This window comes from Populus alba, chromosome 4 (genome assembly GCF_005239225.2).
Source record: "Populus alba chromosome 4, ASM523922v2, whole genome shotgun sequence".
Taxonomy (NCBI): domain Eukaryota; kingdom Viridiplantae; phylum Streptophyta; class Magnoliopsida; order Malpighiales; family Salicaceae; genus Populus; species Populus alba.
Window position 1 is genome coordinate 18,421,977 of NC_133287.1, and position 20,786 is coordinate 18,442,762.

Sequence of the window (20,786 nt, forward strand, 5' to 3'; positions counted from 1 at the left end):
TGCCGTGTCCCTGGAGGTGTACTCTGATAAATAATGGGTTGATGTCCATGACATCAAATTATCAGTCGAGTAAAAAATAAGATTAAACGATAATCCTCAGATATTTTAGATCACAAAGGCAAAACAACTTGCAATGAAAGTGTCTACTATCGATGGTGATTGGTTGTTGCATTTTTGGAAATATATGTATTGATTTTCTCCGCTACAATCTCCATTCTTGAAAGTTGATAGTCGAAGGAAAAGGTTGATGGAATTTGTAGCTTTGGAGGATGGGGACACCAAGAATGAGCAGTCACATTTTCAACAAGGCTATTGTTTTTTATACGGTAAACGAAGTTTATTGTAGATATGCAGAAAAATTTATATATTTATTTTATGGTGTTTTCAATGTTGATAAATAAATAGATTTGCTCTACATATTTGGCCTAGCTTTGAAGCTTTATTGGCTGGCTAGCTAGCTAGCTAGCTATACAAGGAGGACACCAGGCAGCAGTTGACCAAAGTTAACGAAGTCCAAGCTATGGATGCATTGGCATGTTTTGTTGAGACATTCGACAGGAGCTTCTGGAGTCCATCTAACGACGTCTAACGACGTCCGAACCATAGTCCTAAGAGAGAAATAGAGAGACTAACCGAGCTACGAGCAAAGGCAATGCAACAAATGCCATCTTGGAATAAGTCTTCTCCTTTTCTTCTAATCTGTTGCTATAAACGAGAAGGGTTTTCGTTTTTCTTTGCAAGAAATAGACCTGCTTTAACATGTATTTATAGACGAGGTAAGTACGAAGAAATTCATGGAACATGATGAGATGCCAAAAGAAAACAAGGAATATGAAATTGGCTTCAATGCAAGATTTCTTCTTATTACATAAATTCCACCCCAAACATACAGACGATCTTTCTACGCAGGAGAGAGCTGTGAAAGATGATCTGGCTTCGCATCTAGATTTACAAAGCATCTCTGTTCTGCATCCATAACTGTGTGTGTAAACCTTCTGGTATTGAAAATAGAACTTTATTTAAACAAAAAACAACCCACTATTTGTGAAAGCAAAATGTCAACTGAGAAATGCCTAATACATTGGACATAAATACAATTCTATTTGTAAATTCAAATTTATTCTCCGAGGTAAATCTTTGAATTTCTGTAGGTTGAATTTTGGATGCCTTTTGGAATCTTAAGCAGAAATGTATTGAAGTTAAGATGCTCATCTTCTGTTAGTCCTTATCATTGTTCACTAATGACAACGCTGGCCAAATTTAATGAGTTACATACAAATAATTTTATTTTTTGATGCAATGACTTGATAATGCAAACCCCAAATAATTCTGGCAGTGTATTAAGCGGCTGCATGGACTAAAATTAAAATCTTGCCAATCATTTTCAGAGTAGGAGGCAACGTATTTTGTTCAAGAACATCCCTATGCCCTCAATGCATGCACCAAGTGTGCTTCCGACATTATAAGGTTGAATCATATGGCATTGGTTTCTGATGGAAAAGAATTATGTTTGATATTTTTTTTTATTTTCAAATGGCAGTAGCCTTCTGCTTTTCTGCAGCTATTGAAGTTTTTTTAAACTCATCAAGAAGATTCAAATTTATGTTGGAGCTCATAATCTAACATATGAAAGGGAAATTTATTCTGATGGAAAGACAAGGTAGAATTTTTAAGCAAGAAGATGTTCAAGGTTACATGTCCTTGAAACCACAATAAAATTGTTCTAGGCATATGATGTTTAAGCCTGGTTTGCAGAACGCTTGGGACCCTTGCTGCTGCACTTCACTTGAACGGCCAGATTCTTGGTCAAATTTGGACAGTTGTCTTTCTTTCCGTTAAAAAGCCCTTTGTCCATTGGAATATCACAGCTAGTTTTTCCCAAGCAATGCTGCTCAAATTCAAGCAGAAATCTCATTAGTCTCTTAGCAGGCAGCAATAGCCTTGGCTGGCAGAAGAAAAAGAAAAAGGAAACAATAAATTATGCAAGGGGAAATAAGAGAAGAGAATTACCTGCTCAACAACTTGCTTGGAAATAGGTGAATCACAAGTTCCAACTGCGAAGTTTCCACAGGTACCCGAAGGATCACCAAAGCTTGCAAACTGCACGGCAACAATCTTCTTTTTGTTTGGACACTTCAAGCGAGCTGCTGGTTTTGTGAATTTGTTATTCTTCTTTTCCCAGGATCTCACATTTGGTGGATGATATTCAGTCACGTAGCTACAGATGGTATCTCTATTGACAGTTAGGATCTCAATCTTCTCAGGGCTTGCTTCCTCCTCCTCCAATATAACCATAAGGTTGTTTGTTGGTTTTAAGTAAGATCTTGGGATGTGGAATCTGATTTTACAAGCAAGAAATTTAGTCAATCTCTTTATTTGCTTCGTACTTGAAGAAATTTTTCTGTGCGGGACTAAGAAATATTGCTCTACTTACTCTGATTGAGTAGGCTCTCCAAGAGGGGAGATGTAATTCATCCAGTAACGACCGATGCTCTTGCCATTGATCCAAATCATACCCTTCTTCATACCGGTCATCCGGACAGCAACAGGGGATTTTCCTTCAGGAGCATCAAAGCGAGTCTGCAACAAGAAAATATGATGCCTAAATGAATACCAAGAATTAAAGATTGGTGGCTAGGGAAAATGATATCCCAGCATTACCTTGTACCAAGTAACAGGAGGTCCGTCCTTGTTGACTTTGGTCCATGTTACCTTCCTCCCCCCTTCCTTTGTGAACACTTTAGCTGTCTCTCCCGACAAGGCAACCTACAAATTAGGATCATACGATTCACGTTAGGCTTTTGCTATCACTGAAGTCTTGTTCTTTGATGAATACAAGGCTCATCCATACCTGATGTCCCCAACCATTGAATGACAGATCAAGTGTTCCAGTGTTCAAACCTAGGATTGAGACACCGCGAGGTCCAGCGTACCTATGCTCCATGTAGGCTCCGCTATCCTTCATTGACAAAGAAGAGCTTGCATAAGTTTCACGTCCAAATTTCATTCCCAAATTCTGAAGATCTGTTAGTTATGACGTATGATAGCTACTTACTGGGAGTCCAACTAGAGAGCCCAAGAGTGTAACAAAATTAATCCCAGGCTTCAACTTCACAGAATGCTGGAGGACAAAGCTCTTCTCAATTTGGCTCCCATGTGCAGAACCTGAAAACATTCAGCACAGTTACCTCAAGAAAATCCTGTTACTAAACATGTTCCAAAGCTATAATAATAAGAATGTGTAAGTTGCAATTACCTATAAATTCCCCATTTATAAAAGCAACCATTGCATGACCAAGACTTGCAACTCTTAGAACTGGATTGATATCTTTTCGTGCTGACAGGTCATTACGATCCACATTTATGCTGGGACGAGAATTTACAGAGACATGTCAGATTTTGGTTTCAGTGGAAGCACTAGGTAACACCTGTTAGGATTCATCAATTTCATGATGGATAGACTAAAAATGAGCTTATATACTCACGTCGTGGTGAACCAAGCGTAGTCAGTTTTATCTTTAGTTAAGTTATAAAGCTCTCTTGGGATCCTGGAATCTACTAGAAGGTTAGATGGAATGGTTTCTGAAAACATCTTCCATTCAAGTTTTCCGTCTGTTTTTCTTGATTTCACAAAGTTTCTTGAATTATGTTGTGACACAACCTGTTTTGGATGAAAGAAAAAGAAGGGATCACTTAGCGGCTGTGCAGCAATCAATCTGTTTCAGGAGTAACTTCTGTAGTTCTAAACTCTAAGCAATTATCAACGGAGACAAAGAGATCATGAATTACCGTCATGGTATTATAAACAACAGTCTTGCAATCTGGGAGGATGCTGATGGATTTGGCTGGAAGGTAATACTTCTTACCCCTGAATGTAACAGTTTCTGGATCTTTCGTGTTGTTGTTGGCCAAGAAAGCGGCGCAATCGTTGGTTCCAGGTTTCTCAAAGAACCGAGCCTGTAAAGTAAGACAGCTCAAGTAAACCAAATTTACTTCGGATCTGGACCATCAAATCTCTCGTAGATGCTTAGTTGCTTACCTCTACATCAGCAGATAACCTTTGAACATTAGGGGTTCCCCATAGAAGAGCCTTCTTGCATAGATTTAGAGCCCTATGAAGGTCCTTGAGGTGACCCCATTTTGGTTCCCTCTGCAAACCTGCAAGAAGTGGAAACAAAAGGCCAATGAGTTCTTTGAAGGATCTTTGCTTCTGACAGCATCATAGATTGAGATGTTAAACCTTACCATATTCATCAAGAGGAGCTTCATCATAGTAGCGGGTTGTTACAAATGAGGCAGCAGTTCTATCAAAGTTTGTCCCACCATGGTACTGCAAACACCCAGTGACTAAAATGTTTCACAGAGCAAAAGAAATTCTCTTATGGAAGAATCTCAGAGATTTCAGCTTTCTCCTTACCATGTAGTAGTTGACCAGACTACCATTCTTTGAAAACCAACGAGCAACTGAAAATGCAGTATCTTCTGCTGATCTTTGAGATGGGGGATCTCCAAAAACTCTAAACCTGTTACCACATAACATTTATTGGAAAGCTGTTAGCATCATTGCTTCATTTGCTGTTCTATCTTGTTCTTTCAATTCTTTCCTTTCTCTTATTTAGGCTTTAAATGTTGTTTTGCATATCCTATTAATGCATGTAAATGACTCAGTGCTAATCATCGAGGTCTATACTCACTGAGCAGTCCAGTTCTCAGTCCATAGAGATGGTTTGTCAGGACTATTAGGGCCTGTGAAGGTATCTCCGCAGTGCCTTCCATTGCACGTATTGATCTGCACAATAAAGCATGAATATTTCATTATAATTTGCAGATCAGTCCTCTTAGATTACAAAACTTGATTCATGAAAACTTGTTAGCTTACCACTTGACCAGGAGCATCCTTCTGCTTGCACATGACCCATGGGACTCCTGTTTTCAGCCCCAGAGCCATATTTCCTGCCCACTGAACATAGCTAACTCCCAAGTTTCTATATGCAAGTTGGACAGTGTTGTACTCATTTTCAATCTGCATTAAAATATAAGAAAAATAAAAAGAAATGGATGAGATTTTCAATGGTAAATAAATGAAAGATATGCGAGCTGGGATTATTAGAGTGGAATAAACCTGAGCCAAGATGACGGGACCTCCTTGTGATGCAAACAATTTCTCTTCTTTCATCTTGTTGATGATCATTGTAACGAATCTCTCCATATGAAGCTGCAAATTTTGAAACTTCTCGTCAAATGCTGATCTTTATTATTTCACAGAACTTCTTTTTATACAAAGTGGGTGATGCTATTACCTTGAAGGGTGCGTTGTCTGAACGGAATATGATGTCTGGAATCTCTCTCAACCAATATGGAAGCCCTCTAAGAGATCACATTGAAAACAGGGTGTAAGATAGATACACATATAATGGTGTATGTAGCAAAATAAAATATGCAATGATCAGAAGAAGAAAACAAGGAGTTGACTCATACCCATGGTTCCATTCAGCCTGGATGAATGGTCCAAGCCTGATGGTTGCAGACATACCATTCTCCCCAATCGTCTTGATGAACTTCACCAAGTCATATGGTCCTTCGAAATTAAACTACAACGACAAAAATGAATCAAAATTAGCTCAATCATTGCTAATTGCAGACAGAGGAACATTCGGTCCAAGATATCGATCACAAAACTGATCTTTTACCTTGCCCTGCTCAGGCTCGTGAATATTCCAAAAGACATAAGTTTGGATTACATTCAGACCTCCACGCTTAGCCTTCTGGATTAGTTCTGGCCACATCTAAACCCGAATTCAACACAATTACAATTAGTTAGTCCTACTTTTCCTTTTACAAGATAAAAAATAGAAGAAAAAGATGTCGAATAAGCTTAGTAGCAAAGAAAAGTATTCTTACTTCAGGAGTACTGCGAGGATAGTGAATGGAACCAGAGAACAGAAGCTCTCTTTTGCCATTGATGATCAAGGACCTCCCATCATAAGTCACACCTTTTTTTTTATCTCCATGAGCAATGACCGACGAAAGCAGCAAGGAAAGAAGTGAAGCAATCAAAATAACATGGCATTTTACCGCCATCTTTACCTCTCTTAAAGAACCAAAACTCGAAAAAAAAAAAAAAAAGAAGGAAGAGCGCGCAGTTGTTTTTTCCTTTTTTATGAGCCAATCTTAAGGGCAGATACTCCTCTTCGGGGTTTCGAAGGAGGAGGAACCCGGCAGCTGAAAATGAAGGTACTTGCCGATGCCAAAGATATAGAGAGCAATGAAACGTTAAAAGAGGGTCAAGGAGCAAAACTCGGAGAACGGTGTTTTTATAGGTTGCTTTTTTAAGGTATTTGTCATGGCTGGCTTGCGTCGAGAGTTTCATGTTTCTGTCTCCTATTCTGAGGATGGTTCGAATCGGTTAGTGACCACATGATCTTACCGTGACAGGTTTTTGAATCTGGCGGGTCAAGTCCACCTCATGGCTCATTGAACTACGAAGAATTAGGTTTGACTACTAAATTTATGATGCCCTCGACTCCTCGAGCTATGGAAGAAAACTCACATTTCAATCAAGTAAAGAAGAAACTTAAAATTGGGTATGATGGGATTGTGCAAGCATACTTTAGTTAGTAAATAAATATTCTCCTCAAATTATTATTATTTAGTAAGAGAATCTATAAAACAATATTTTTTTTTATCAAGTATGAATGATTTATTTAAAACTTGTATAGATGAGTGATTTAAAAATATTGTTTAAAAATTTCTTATTTTTTAAAAAATAAAATAAAATTTAGTTTTTTCAACACTTTACCATTCAAACAACACTAAATAAATCCAAGCAATTAATTATTAAATATTGCTCTCAAGGAGCTGGTTATTCACTTTATTGATTTTCTTTTAACGTATATAGCTCAAAAATAATTAATATATATATATATATATGTATGTATATATATATATATATATAATGAATGAATTAAAACAAAAAATTATTTTAAAAATGTTTGAAAATGTGTTAGATATTGTTTTTTAAAGTGTTTTTTTGCTTATAAATATACTAAAAATATTTTTTTTATTTTTAAAATTTATTTTTGATTTTAGCATATTAAAAAAATTTAAAAATATATATATTTTTTCAATTCCAAATTAATTTATTCACAACTCTTTAAAAATATTTTCAATTTCATAATGAAATTGCAAATAATGGATGCAAGCACTAAGTTTAGGAAATAGATCCATCGACAGATTTAGGAGCCAGTTAATGTTCATGCGAAGAGCATTTATAGAAACTCAAACCGTGCTAAGCCCAGGCCTAGAACCCTAAAAACCCAACAACAAGATTCAACTTCAAGTACAAGGCAGGATTATTTCATGGGCCTGTGTCGGCTATATAAAGTCAATAGAATTATAGTGGTAACCACGAAACTGATCATTATTTTAGATTTGGATTCAGGACACGAAGGGATTTTATTTTTTTAGAAAAGCAATAGCACAGTTAAATAAAATTTTGAACGGAATAACATATATATATATATATATATATATATATATATATATATATATATATATATATTGTGAAATAACACAGTCTAAGCTTGTCGTATTCTAGAAACATGATTTTTAATAAAAATTGTTATTCTGAAATTAAGTGCGACAATCACCTTGTCGCGCTTTGAAATATCATTAATTTAACATTAAAGTGCAACATATCATAAACTTAAATCCTTATTCAAATTGAAGAACACAAACACACACCAACCATCTCTCTAAAAGCAATGCGAACAACCCCCTCTCTAAAAAACCCATGAATCATTTATTTATTTTTTCCTCTTAGAACACCAAAAACTTAAACCTATCTTAGTCTCCAAGCCTCTCAGGGTGTTTTTCTCTACAAAAAATCTAATAACTGTTATTGTTGCCACCGCCACCCCAACACTTTCTAGTTTTACAAGTAAGATAAACATACTACATTGTTATTAATTATATGGGTTTTAAATTTAACTTGTGTTTAGTTTAGTTGAAATGAAATCATTATTTAGGGCTTAGATTGAATTTAAGAATTGTTGAATTAATGGTAAATTAGCTATGAATGCCATTAATTAAGATTAATGTAGTTGAATATGAAAATAACATTAATCATGAATTAAAAATTTTAATGAATTATACATTGCGTTGAATTTTTTATAAGTTGTTGAATTATAGATTTTATGTGAATTGGTTGGAATCAACTAAGAATGCTATCAATAATGATTGATGATTTTGTGTAATAAAGCATGAGTGAGGTAGAGTTTTAATGAATTTATGTTGAGTTGAATTGTTGATAAGTTGTTGAATTTAATATTTTATTCAAATTGTTTGAATTTTCTATGAATTTGAATTTGATTTTATGCAATTGAGCAGGGAATAACAATTAGGCTTGATGTCATAGATTATGTTGAATTTTAGTGATATATGTTGCTTTAAATTTTAAAACTTTATTTGAATTTGGGCAATTAGGGTTAATTTAATGCAATTTAGTTAAAATTATGTTCAATTAACCGGAATTGAATTTATTTTTTTTTTTTTTTACAAAATATCTTATAATATCTATATGTTATGTCATTATGGTGGTACTATTATTCTTGATTTGAACAATAGTATCATCTACAATGATGGAAGCAATGTGCTATTAAAGGGTAATTTAGGCATGTCATATGCGGAAATGAAAAACACTACATGTCATGGACTTAAGTGAAATTATAATGATATTTCAATTAATATAATCTAGAGGTGTAAAGTTGAGAAACACCAATATTATCCTGTATCGTATATATGCGATTGTAGTTTTAAGACAATGATGAATTCTTTCATCTAAAATGGACTGAACATGATGGTATTATATGTGAGTAGACGACCAAATCTTTTGTGTATTCTAACTTCTGGTTGAATAGGTTAGTTAGTAAAGGGAATAAATCTTGTATGTATTCTAACTTCTAGTTGAATAGGTCAGTTAGTAAAGGGAATAGCAATTCATTGTCAAATGATTTGCTATAAAAAAGTGATAATACTATATTTGACAATTTATTTGTTGATTAACATAGATATAACTATTGTGAGCCTAGTGACAATGAAGATGATAAGATGTTATACCTAAATATGATAGTAAATGTTGATATTGATGATGATGTTGATAATAAAATAATATCTCATGTTTATGAATTTGAAGATGTTTCTAGGTCTATATTTTTTTATTTCTCATGATTAGACATTTAGTCATAGATGTTTGTCAGAAGACTCTAATTTGAAGGGTGGTTAAATTTTTAGTATTAAAAATAATATAATTAATGCAGTTAAATAGTGGTACATTACTCAAACAATCGAATATCAAGTTCAATGGTTGACCTTAACCTTTTTCAATTATAATATGTGCAAGCACCATAATATAAGTGGTATTTGACTATAAGAGATTGAATACATTTGAAATAACAAAGTTAAAAGGGTCACACACATATATACCTTGATCTTTGTCTAAAATTTTGTTGCTAATATTGTATCGATCCTAGTGATGAATAATCTTTCAATAACGATTATAAGCATTCAAGAATAAAAAAAATTGCATTACAAATATAAAATATCATAAGACAAAGCATGAGTTGTAAAATAAAAGGTGCTTGAGCATCTGTTTGGTTCACATTTAGAGTAATTTGAAAAATTATCAAAGTTGTTATTGAGAATAAAATAATCTAGCCTTGAACTGGTTATTAATTGGAAGTACAAAACAAATATTGATGATAGAACAATGGTGTTTTGAAGGGTTTTTTTTGGTTATTTGGACCTTGTATTGAAGGTTTTAAATATTGTAGGCCATCAATCAATATTGATGACACATATATATGGGTGATATGATAAAAAGTTATTAATTGCAATTGTTTTTAATGCAAATAATGAGATATTCCCTTTGGCTTTTGTAATTGTTGATGAAAATAATTATAATTGGAGATTATTTTTACTTTGCTTATAGAGATACTTTACCGATGATAGAACAAACATATGTATAATATCAGATAAACATGCACGCATAAAGGATAAAGTAACATAAATTTAGCATGAACCTACATGATACCATTGATATAGTGCCTAATATTTGTTAGCAACTTCAATCATAAATTCAAAGACCCATATATAAAATTATATTTGATGAGGATTTGTTATAAATCTTCAAGGTGCAAATTTGATTTTTGATATAAAAGAATGTGTACGTTGGACCTAGCATATCAAGAATGACTTGCGTAAGAACCGAAAGAAAAACGGGCACTTTCTTATGATAGTGGTCACTAGTATGGTAATATAAGAACCAATATATTAGAATCGTTTTATCATGAAATTTGTTCGTGCAATGCTTGTTTATGCTCTAGTGCAATTAATATTTTATAGGTGTAATAGTTATTGGGTCAAATAGAGATGTGAAACAAATAATTTTATTCGATATAGAATAATTTTATCGCCAACAATTCAGGTTGAATTGAAAATGATTAAGAGATTATACTATAATGTTGTTCGACTTCGAACAATAGGTTTTTCAGGTCAACACCTCTATTAAACCTAGTGTCGTCAAATAAATCATATGATTAATCAGATTGAATGATAAAACTTGCATGTGTAGTAAATACTAGACATTTCAACATTCATAGTCACATGTTCTTATATGTTATGTTGAGAATCACTCAGACTTTACATAATTTGTTTATAATCATTACATGGTGCAGAGCTACATATCATTATATGGTATGTTATTTTATCCATTACCAGATGAGTTAGAAGTAATTACACTAGAACTTGAGTTGAAGTAGACTTATCTAGATGGAAACTTAGGCGTGGTTAATGAATGTCTACTTGCTTGTAGAATGAGATGGAAGCAAAAAAGGATCATGCACGTTATAGATTTGACATATATGATGAAATAACCATAATAAAAAAACATGTTTTAATTTACAACATATGTTGAACAATACAATTATTTCTTTAAATCTATTATGATATATTTTTTAAAAAAATATTAAATTTATTAAATTTTATATTAAACACAAGTGCTATGACATAGGATGTCACGGACATGAGGTGACAAATCTTCTTCTCATGGTGGGCATAGATATTATGAGGCTGACATGCTTAGAGTGCATGGTGGGCATATATCTATATATATCCTGTAACAGACTTTGTCAGGGTATGAAAAATATGAAATGATGAGCTTGAAGCTCAGGAACCGTAGACTCCCTTCTCTCTCTGTGTTCTAACTAATTTTCCTTCCATTGTTGCTCATCTTGAGTTTTTTTAAACAATTTGCACTCTTGGAGAACCTCCAGATTGGTGCTATTAATATTCAACCCGCAACAAATGGTATCAGAGCGGTCAGTCTTCCAACCCAGGACATGACGACTGATACTAAGCCTCGAGATGTGTTTGAGAAGATCAAGGATATTCTACGTGGAATGATAAATAAAAATATTCATTTTGAAGAATAAGCGTCGAAGTATCGTAATTTTATAGTATTGAGTATTGAGTATTGATGAGAACAACAAGAGATTGGTGGGAAGCTGACAGGGAGGGATCGTAGCATCTCTGGATAGGATGTTGAATTGAGAAAGTAACTCGAGGATAGGGCTGGCCATTCATGCACATGGAGTAGCTGCCAACCGTCCCATGTGTTGGCCAAATTAATTCTTTGCCATTAATATTTTTAGTTTGCCTGATCAGGAGTTTATTGATATTTGTACTACCTATAATCTTATAAACTAAAGTTAACAGGGACTAATTAGAACCTATGTTTGAGCTGCAGAACTTTAGCGGGTTAAGATCTAGCTAACGTTGCTGTCTTATTAGGCAGATAATGCAATGTTCTAAGGTCTGGACAAATTGTTAGGTGATGATTAACGACTCACGACAGCAACATTGAACGAAAACAGGTTGACTGAGAGGGTGAGTTGGTGCTTGCATATGTAAACCTAAGAAAATGAAGGATTCTTGCTCTGGCAATTGAGATTTTGAGTTGTTTGCACTTCATTTTCCGCTTAGATTTTCATGATATCTGCTCATCAATCACATGCTGGCTTGATTTTTTCTACACATACAGGCCAAAGGGCTTCTATCTTTTAAACTATTTGCCAGATCCCAATACAAAATTGCTCGTTGACATGTAAAAATTTGATGACACAAAAACCTACTAGGATTAGGTGGGTCAATGGACCCTTAGCCAATAACCTAACTTTATTCCCATGGAGGATTGAGGTGGTTAGAGAGTTATTGAGTGAGATAGGTCAGGACTCAGGATATATAGTCGATGAACGTTGGACAATGCTAACCATTCCAAGTTGCAGGTTCAACCATGTCTCGTTTCAATTCATGAATGGCTTCCCCTATTTTTGTGATACCTTAATTAGTGGCTCCCCTTGAAAACCAAGGACTCGACCATCCCCACCTATTCATCTTATTAACCTATCAAGTGTCAAATTGCTTCCAATTGAAGGCAATCTTACCAACCCAATCTATCTCTAGAAGTAACATCGGCAAATCTAGCAATTTTTCACCCTTCTGGTAGGCTGTAGCTTCTTCTTCTTCCTTTTGTCATTTTTTTAAATGGTCATGTCGTATTTTTGAGCCACCGAAACTAAGTTGAGTATAATTCAAAGCACATAAATTCTAGAAACCTAACATATCAAACATGTTAAGAAAAGAAGTTTATACTTGCTTAAAAGATACATGCAACATAATGATTTGTTTCTAAGATATGTGATGATGTCCAAGTAATTCAAATAAGAGATATTTTATTTGATGTTTGGATACTAGTTAATTAAATGATCATCTTAATATTTTCTTTTTCATAACCCAATAAGTATATAATTGATTGTAAAAATCTCGGTACCTGCAAAATAGTTTTTTTAAGTGGAATTTAGGAACTCTCCGATGAAAAAAAATCAATAATTTTAAATAAAGATTGTAAGAAGTGAAAGAAAAAGCTTTAGATTCCAAAAACAAGAATGTTTGTTCTTGTTTATGTATGATAAATGCTCTAAAGGTTAAGGTATAAATGTTTTTGAGAGTAGAAAAAGTAAACCCTTTACCTGGATGATTCATAAGGTATTTATAATTCTTGAACTTGTTTTGATGGAGTAAAGAGACTGAAGAGTCATTTGATCCTAATGACATTAATGTGGAATAAAAATCTCTAACATATCATTAATGAGGAAAATATATGTTTTAATGAGATGAAAATGTGATAGGTCTTTAAAAGACCTTTTATACATCTATAAATGTAGGGGAATAACTATTCCAAGCATTTATACACCTATAAATGAGGGAAACATGTTAAGAAAATGTGCTAATATCAAAAATAGTTTTTAAAAAATAAAAAAAAATATTATTTTAATGCATTTCCGAGCGAAAAATAATTTGAAAAATAATTACTATAACATTCTCAAACACCCCCTAAATATGTGTTTCCATTATTCTATAACTAGCTAATTGGTTGATGTTATGTAGGTTGTTCGTGTTTTTTTAGTTTTGTTTTTTTATTTTAAAAAATTAAACATCTTCTTGAATAATATCAAACAATAATCATTTCTAAAACAACATAATATTATCCAAAACTAATGTGATTGTATTTGCTAAAAAGTTGGTAGGGTTTTACTATAATAATCATATAATACATAATCTTTCACTAATTAATACACACATATATTTTTTAAAAAAACTCAATCTTGAAGGGAAAAACTGAAAATAAATAAATAAAAAAGAAACAAAAAAACTAGTTAGATTAAGTTAACTCATAAACTCTGTGATAATAGTCATCAGATTGGGAAAATTTTGTACAAAGAAAAGCAGGAAAGAAAGGACCACTTGAAAGGAAATGGGAAAAAAACACAAAGATTAATTTTCAATGCATCATGTGTTGAATGATAACATTAAAATAAATAAATTTTTTTTAAAAAAAAAAAACTAAAGTCAACATGTGTTAATCTTTGAAACAGGTGGCTCTGGTCATGAATTCAAGACTAACCCTATAAAAGTCAAACGAAAAAAAAAAAGAAGCAAAACTCTAAAAAAAAGAGTAAATAAAAAACCATCAACTTGAAAGGAAAAAAAAAAAAAGCAAACCCGAGCAAACTTTGTAAACTTGGTCTAATTTTTAAAACTCGTAACCTGTGAAATCCTAGACCCGAGTTGAATTAAGAAGCTTAATTTTCACCAATTTAATTGTAAAGGATGGATTTGTGAAACAAATACAATATAAAATAGGGATCAAATTTGATTAAAAAAAACTCATGGAGGATGGAAATATATATATATAACCTACAAGATGACCCTAAATAGAAAAAATAGCAATAAAAAGAATGAGAACCGAGTTTAAAAGACAAAAAAAATAAAAATAAAAAAGGGTGAAATTAAAAAAAAAAATTGTAATTTTATGACACAAACGTGTTTTGATTTTTTTTTTTAATATGACTTAAGAAATAGATGTGACTAAGAAAAACTAGCTAATATATGGACAAACCAAAAAAAAAAAAAAACAAAAAAAAAAAATACAAGGTTAAAAATCATATATATATATATAAAAAAACCAAAGTCTAATCAGTAATGATATAAAGATTGAATGATAAATTTTTTTTTTTAAAAAAACATCATCTTTAAGAAGGAAAAAAAACCAAGAAAACTTGGACAAATCTTCTAAACTTGTACAAAGGTCTCAAATACGCAGCCCATTAAATCTTAGATCTGGCTTAATTAAAAATCTTAATTCCTAACCATTATAATATTGATTGGCCAAAGTAAATCCAACAAAGAGCAACAATGAAAAAGAACCAAAAAAATCGGGTCATTTTCAAAACCAGTGGAAAATCCTAGAGAAAACAAACAAATAAAAATAATTTAAATTTTTATCTCAAATAAAAAAAAATACGATCAAAAAAATAAAAACTAAGTTCAAATGAAAAAAAAAATAAAAGGGAATGAAATGGAAAAATAATTCTAACCGTATAAATTATTTTAAAAAATCATTTTAAAATATTGAAAGAAGGGATCGGGTAAAAAATAAATTTAAAGAATTCACCAAAAAAACCCAAGGAAGAACGATTAAATAAAAGACTTGAGATAACCGAATCATTTTCAAGACTAGTAAGAAATTCCACAAAAAAGCAAGCTAAAAAAAAACCCAATAGTGAAGGATGAATCGAGAAAATAAAAGCTTGGACAAAGGGGAAAAAATGAAGCAAACATGGACAAACATCTTAAACCTGATCAAATTTTAAAAATTCACAACTCGTGACCTTGGATTTGGGTCCAATTAAGAAATTCATTATGAGTCAATTTAAAAAACTTGTGAAAGCAAAAAAATAAAATAAAAAAAAGGCAAACAAAAGAATAAAGATTAAATTTGACAGAAAAAAAAATCAAAGGATTGTAAAATCGTAAAACAAAATAAATTTTAAAAATGATTTCAAATAAAAAAATATTAATAAAAAAAAGGAGACCAAATTTGAAAATAAAATAAAATTAAGAGGGTGAAATTAAAAAGACATACCAATTATATAAATTATTCAAAATAAAAAAATCATAATAAAAAGGGGATCAAGTATAAAGAATCAACAAAATAAATGGTTGCTTATGATTTGTTTAAGGGTTGCATGAAAGTCTAGTTGGAAATAAAGAGAAGAAAGGAAAAAAAAAAGTCATCAATACCAAACTGTCTTGAATCTTGGAGCACTCGCCATCTCATCAGGTCACGAGGGCCTAGCTCTTCCAAGCATCACCACGAAAGGCATGTATTTGATGGTTGGACGGCTTCACATGCGCTATTTGAATGACATGAGGGTTGTTCACATGCTGAATGCTGGTGTGTGTAAATTATTTTTTTAAATAATATTTAATATATTTAAATTACTATAACCCTGAACAACCTCTAAATTTACAATAAAATTAATGTGGAATGATAAAAAAAAAAATTATGATAGATTTATATTATTTTTGTCTCCAAGAACATTAAAATAATTATATTATTTAAAAAAAATGATTGAAATATCTATGAGGAAAAGGTATTGATTTTTTTTATATTTTAAAGGTAAAGTCATGATTTTTCTGTGAAAAAAAAAACAGAAATGATAAATATAAACAATCTAGCCAACAAAGTCTAGTTCAATGGTTTTTTTTTTAAGGAAAAAATCATAATGATCCTATTATAATAAATAGTAATATGTGTGCTGTAAAAAATGTTTTACATGCCAATATGTTTGGGAGTGTGGTAGCGGTTGCTTTTCAAATATAATGTTTTAATATTCAAAACGATCCTTTTTTTTGAATTTTTGCAAAAAACTATTTGGACCACAGTGCCAAACAGCTAGCGCGTTGTTGTACAGTAACGTCTCGAGAAGATTTAGTAATTTGCAATTTGTAATTATACTAGTACAATGAATATTAAAATGAATAGTAACCCGTTTTGTTAATTGTTATGGAAATCTTAAAAAAATAAATATAGAAAGTGATGGGTGTTGGTGAATACATTGTTACTTGTTAGGAGTAGAAATACAAGGACATGAAATATAGTAACCCTATAGCTGGCAAGAGTTGTCTCTTCTTTCTTTCTCCAGGCCCAGCTCCCTAAATTTTCTTTGTTTTTGATTGCTTGCTTGCTTGCCTACTACATTTCTTTCTTGTGCTACTTACTTAAGAGATTCACGTTACTCTCTCATTCAGTTTCTCTATGTTCTTTCAAGAATTGACCACTAGGGTTTTGTAATTGAAAGAAAGAAAATGAGTGCTTCAAGATTCATAAAGTGTGTCACTGTTGGTGATGGTGCTGTTGGAAAGACTTGCATGCTCATTTCCTACACCAGCAACACTTTCCCTACTGTAAGTAAAGTTACAATCTTTTGCTTTCTTTTTTTCTTTTTTGCTTTAGCTTCTGTTTGGTTCTTAGGAAAAGAAAATGCGGGAAAGTGGAAGATGTATTTGTTAAGTCAACTGGGGTTGATAAAACTAATTAGGTTTGGTTGAAGGGGTACTGCTTTTTTGGTTCAAAACCTTAAATTGGAATGTAAAGGTTTTTTTTTTTTTTTGCGTTTTTGTGTTTGTTTTCCTGGAAAATGCAGGGAGTGTAAAGAGTATCATAGATTGAAATTTACCATGTTAAGTCAATCTAATTGAGTTTGTCAAGGTTGTGCCTTTTTCTTTGTTTTAACAAATTTTGGCTTGAGAGGTCAAGCTTAAGGATTTTAGGTATAGGTTACTGTTTTAGATGCCCGGAATGTGGAAGATATATTGTTATGTCAACTGGGCTTGATAAAAGTAATTGGTTTTAGAATATGGAGTGCTGCTTTTTTTGCTCAAAACCTATAATTTGGGGTATAAAGTTTAGGTCTTTTTTGGTTCTCTGTTTGTTTCCCTGGAAAATGTGAGTAACGTAAAGAGAATTCTAGATTGCAATTTGTCATGTTAAGTCAACGGAGCCTTATTTTTTAAGTAATTGGGTCTGTCGAGGTGTTTTTTCTTTGTTTAAAAACTTCTGGAGTGAAGGTCAAGGGTCTGGGTTTTTGGCATCTGATTCTGTTTAGCAACCCGAGAATGTGGAAACTGAGAGGAAATTCAACAATTTTTGTCCTTTTATGGTAAATTTGTCTTTGCTTAGGAACTGATATGGAGAATCCTTCAACTGACCATGCCTTTTACAAGCAATTCACTTTCAGAACATGTTTCTGTACTGGTGTATTGTCTTAAATAAGAGCTAATTGAAGTGTTAACCTGGCAAACAAAACGTGGAGGCAGTAAAATTCTTGTATTTTTAATTTGAAATAGGTTAATCAGCTGAAACTGGCCTCACACTAGTAATAGGTTTAGTTTAGGTGGGTTTTTCCACTTGGAGACCTCTAACAAGTTTGACTTTTGGGGTTATTTTTGGAGGTTCACTCTGTTACATTGCAATATTCCTGGAAAAATGCTTGCTTTGATCTTACTCTTCTTGTATTTTGAGCTGAGCAGAATTAGAAGAAAAGAGTGTTTTCTGGATTCTCTCTTCAGTTTTGGTTTTCACAGAAACTGTAATCCTGTTTTTAACTGGTTCTTTCTGTTTTCAAAGATTGAATATTCCCTCTAAATGCTTTGGGAAAGCTCTGTTATATGATTTATGTTGTGGTGATTCAGCATTTCTGCCTGCCTTTTCCTTGTAATTTTGATAATATTCCAATATAGACTGGGAAAGAATGGTTCTAACATCAAGGATTCTTTTTGCTGTATTTTCTGAAAATGGGAAACAGGATTATGTGCCAACCGTGTTTGACAATTTCAGTGCAAATGTGGTTGTGGATGGGAGCACTGTCAATTTAGGGTTGTGGGATACTGCTGGTAGGTTTCAAATTAATAAAATTTCCTTTTCCTGTCTTATAAATGTTCATGATAATCACTTCATGTATTGACTTTATGGCACAGGCCAGGAAGATTACAATAGACTGAGGCCTTTGAGCTATCGGGGGGCAGACATTTTCCTGCTTGCTTTCTCCCTCATTAGCAAGGCCAGCTATGAAAATGTTGCTAAGAAAGTAAGACCTACATTATCTTCAGAAACTCTTGTCTTTGTTAAATGTTATGTGTCTGATTATGAGCATGTGAGAATGAATTTTTATTTTTTGTGTCTCATGTATAGTGGATTCCTGAATTGAGGCACTATGCACCTGGTGTTCCAATTATTCTTGTCGGGACAAAGCTTGGTAAGTCCTACTCTTATTTTTAAGGAACAATGCAGAAGTTTGGTATATTATAGAATTCTCTGCTGGGAGCCTAAGACTAGCTTTTCCTGCCTATGTGGTCAATAGCTTTGAATCTTTGAACTTGGTTTTCAAGATCCCTTGATGTATGCGAGTGTCATGTAGTAACTTCAGATATTTTATTCCGCCTGTTCACTTAATTTTCTTGTAAGTGACATGATGATAAAATCACTAGTCAATGTATTCATGGACCCAAACAAGATGAGGTTTCTTGAAGCCATATTGGGATAGTTGAAATGATGCAGTGCTATTCAGGGCTGTGCTTAAATGAACATTTCTATAAAGATTAGCATATATTAACACTCAACTATGTGCTTTTAAGGCGCATTCAATTGAATTGGGAGCATGGGGGAGATATATTGTATATTAGAAATGACCATTAAATTGGCTGAACTTGATATTTGAACAAATTACATCACTCCATGCCACCCTGCAAGGGCTTGCTATGAATACTTCAAAAATAGAATTATTTTGTGGTTTGATGACACTTTCAGAAGCTTGAGTAGTTTTGAGCATATCCAAAATTTTTGTGGCCGGTTGCATAAATAAAGATGCTCTTAGTAAGCATTCATTATTCAATAACCAGTGCCAAAAAACCCAGTCTGATAGCTTCTCTAGATGTTTGGCACTTGTACATCTCTTCTGGATTTGGGTTAAATGAAAAGGGTATGTATCAGCCAATTGAACTGATATCTTTCAGAAAGTGCTAAGCAGTAACTTGTTATATCTGGTTGAATTCCATGACCGTGTGTTAGTTCAAGTTGCTATTGGTTTTAAGCATATCTTTGCAATGATTAACTTGGAGATAATGAACTTCCATAATATGGCACTACCCTTTTCGTTAATTGCCAAGTTATTTTTAGTTATACAGTGCCTCAGCATAGAATGTCTTGTATCAATTCTCCTAAACTGTTGACAAAAAATGAGTTTCATGACAACTAAATTTGCTCCCTGTAGATCTTCGAGATGATAAACAATTCTTTTTAGATCACCCCGGTGCAGTGCCCATCACCACAGCTCAGGTATCAGCTGCTGCATCACATCCTAACTATCGTTTTTCTAGTTTGCCTTGCCTTCTTGCTTCTATTGTGGATACTATCATGTCAGCCCATATAAAGCGAATAAAAAACTTATATTTTATTTTTTTCTTTTGAAAGGGTGAGGAACTGAGAAAGCTAATTGGGGCTCCTGTTTACATTGAATGCAGTTCAAAAACACAGCAGGTATGTAAATCAAGTTCTTGATGATAAATCATAAGAGAAGTTTGTTGCTTACCTCATTACTAAGAGAATTTGTTCCATCTACTCTTTTCAAACGCAGAATGTGAAAGCTGTCTTTGATGCAGCCATTAAGGTGGTCCTCCAGCCTCCCAAGCAGAAGAAGAAAAAGAAGAGGAAGGCACATAAGGCCTGCTCTATACTGTGATTGTGTAACAAACCAACTAGCACATTCGTGGAATTAGTTGCCTTCTCTAGGAAGCAGCAGGATGTGCTCCGTAGTCTGTACTGACAGAACTAGGGGGCACTTATAAGAATCAAGGTGTTTGTTGCTTTGTGATTTGTATATTAATGTTTTACGCTGTGATTGCTTACTTTCACACGTCTACTGTTTCTGTAGGCCTGCCTACATGTTGTAGACCAGACTGGGCAGAATTTCTTATGAAATACGAAGCCTTTTCTCCTGTACCATGATCCGAAACCTGTTTTAGTGCACTTAGAGAATCGGAATATAATTATGATTTTGTGCTATTATAGTTGATTCTCATCCACAGTAACTGATTTACATGCGCCTGCTCCTGCTGTATTGTTTGTGGAACGGCAATTTTAAAACCTCCAGTCAACATCAGGAAAAGAAGAAAGAGGGAATATGGTATCCATCTTTCTTTTGAAGGATACTGTAAATCAAATTCTTTGGTTCCCTTACCCCCAATCTGCTTCAAAGCTTTTCCAGATGCTCAAACCAAGATATCATTTCTGTGAATTAGCTAGGGACGAATATTTTTCTTTATAGGGC

General features: G+C 33.1%; 2 protein-coding genes and 1 long non-coding RNA gene across 3 annotated transcripts; 1 reads left to right on the top strand and 2 right to left on the bottom strand.

Moving 5' to 3' along the window:
• Positions 1-1,579: 1,579 nt before the first annotated feature.
• Positions 1,580-6,662, bottom strand: LOC118040456 (beta-galactosidase 13). The gene is made up of 19 exons (XM_035047407.2): positions 5,902-6,662; positions 5,691-5,786; positions 5,479-5,591; positions 5,301-5,367; positions 5,123-5,215; positions 4,880-5,023; positions 4,695-4,789; positions 4,418-4,523; positions 4,246-4,330; positions 4,040-4,158; positions 3,790-3,957; positions 3,486-3,661; positions 3,257-3,366; positions 3,056-3,165; positions 2,852-2,959; positions 2,662-2,766; positions 2,435-2,580; positions 2,011-2,338; positions 1,580-1,888 (listed from the first exon to the last, which is right to left on the bottom strand). Exons 1-19 carry the CDS (start codon positions 6,079-6,081, stop codon positions 1,739-1,741), a joined length of 2,499 nt encoding a protein of 832 aa, XP_034903298.1. The 5' UTR covers positions 6,082-6,662; the 3' UTR covers positions 1,580-1,738.
• Positions 6,663-16,639: 9,977 nt separating this feature from the next.
• On the bottom strand, positions 16,640-20,162 carry LOC118040455 (uncharacterized). Its single transcript, XR_004686066.2, has 2 exons — positions 20,049-20,162; positions 16,640-19,856 (listed from the first exon to the last, which is right to left on the bottom strand). It is a non-coding gene; the product is annotated as an uncharacterized lncRNA (long non-coding RNA).
• LOC118040453 (rac-like GTP-binding protein 5) lies at positions 16,726-20,521 on the top strand. The gene is made up of 7 exons (XM_035047405.2): positions 16,726-16,866; positions 18,267-18,354; positions 18,439-18,548; positions 18,653-18,716; positions 19,731-19,795; positions 19,931-19,996; positions 20,094-20,521. Exons 1-7 carry the CDS (start codon positions 16,768-16,770, stop codon positions 20,196-20,198), a joined length of 597 nt encoding a protein of 198 aa, XP_034903296.1. The 5' UTR covers positions 16,726-16,767; the 3' UTR covers positions 20,199-20,521.
• Positions 20,522-20,786: the final 265 nt, after the last annotated feature.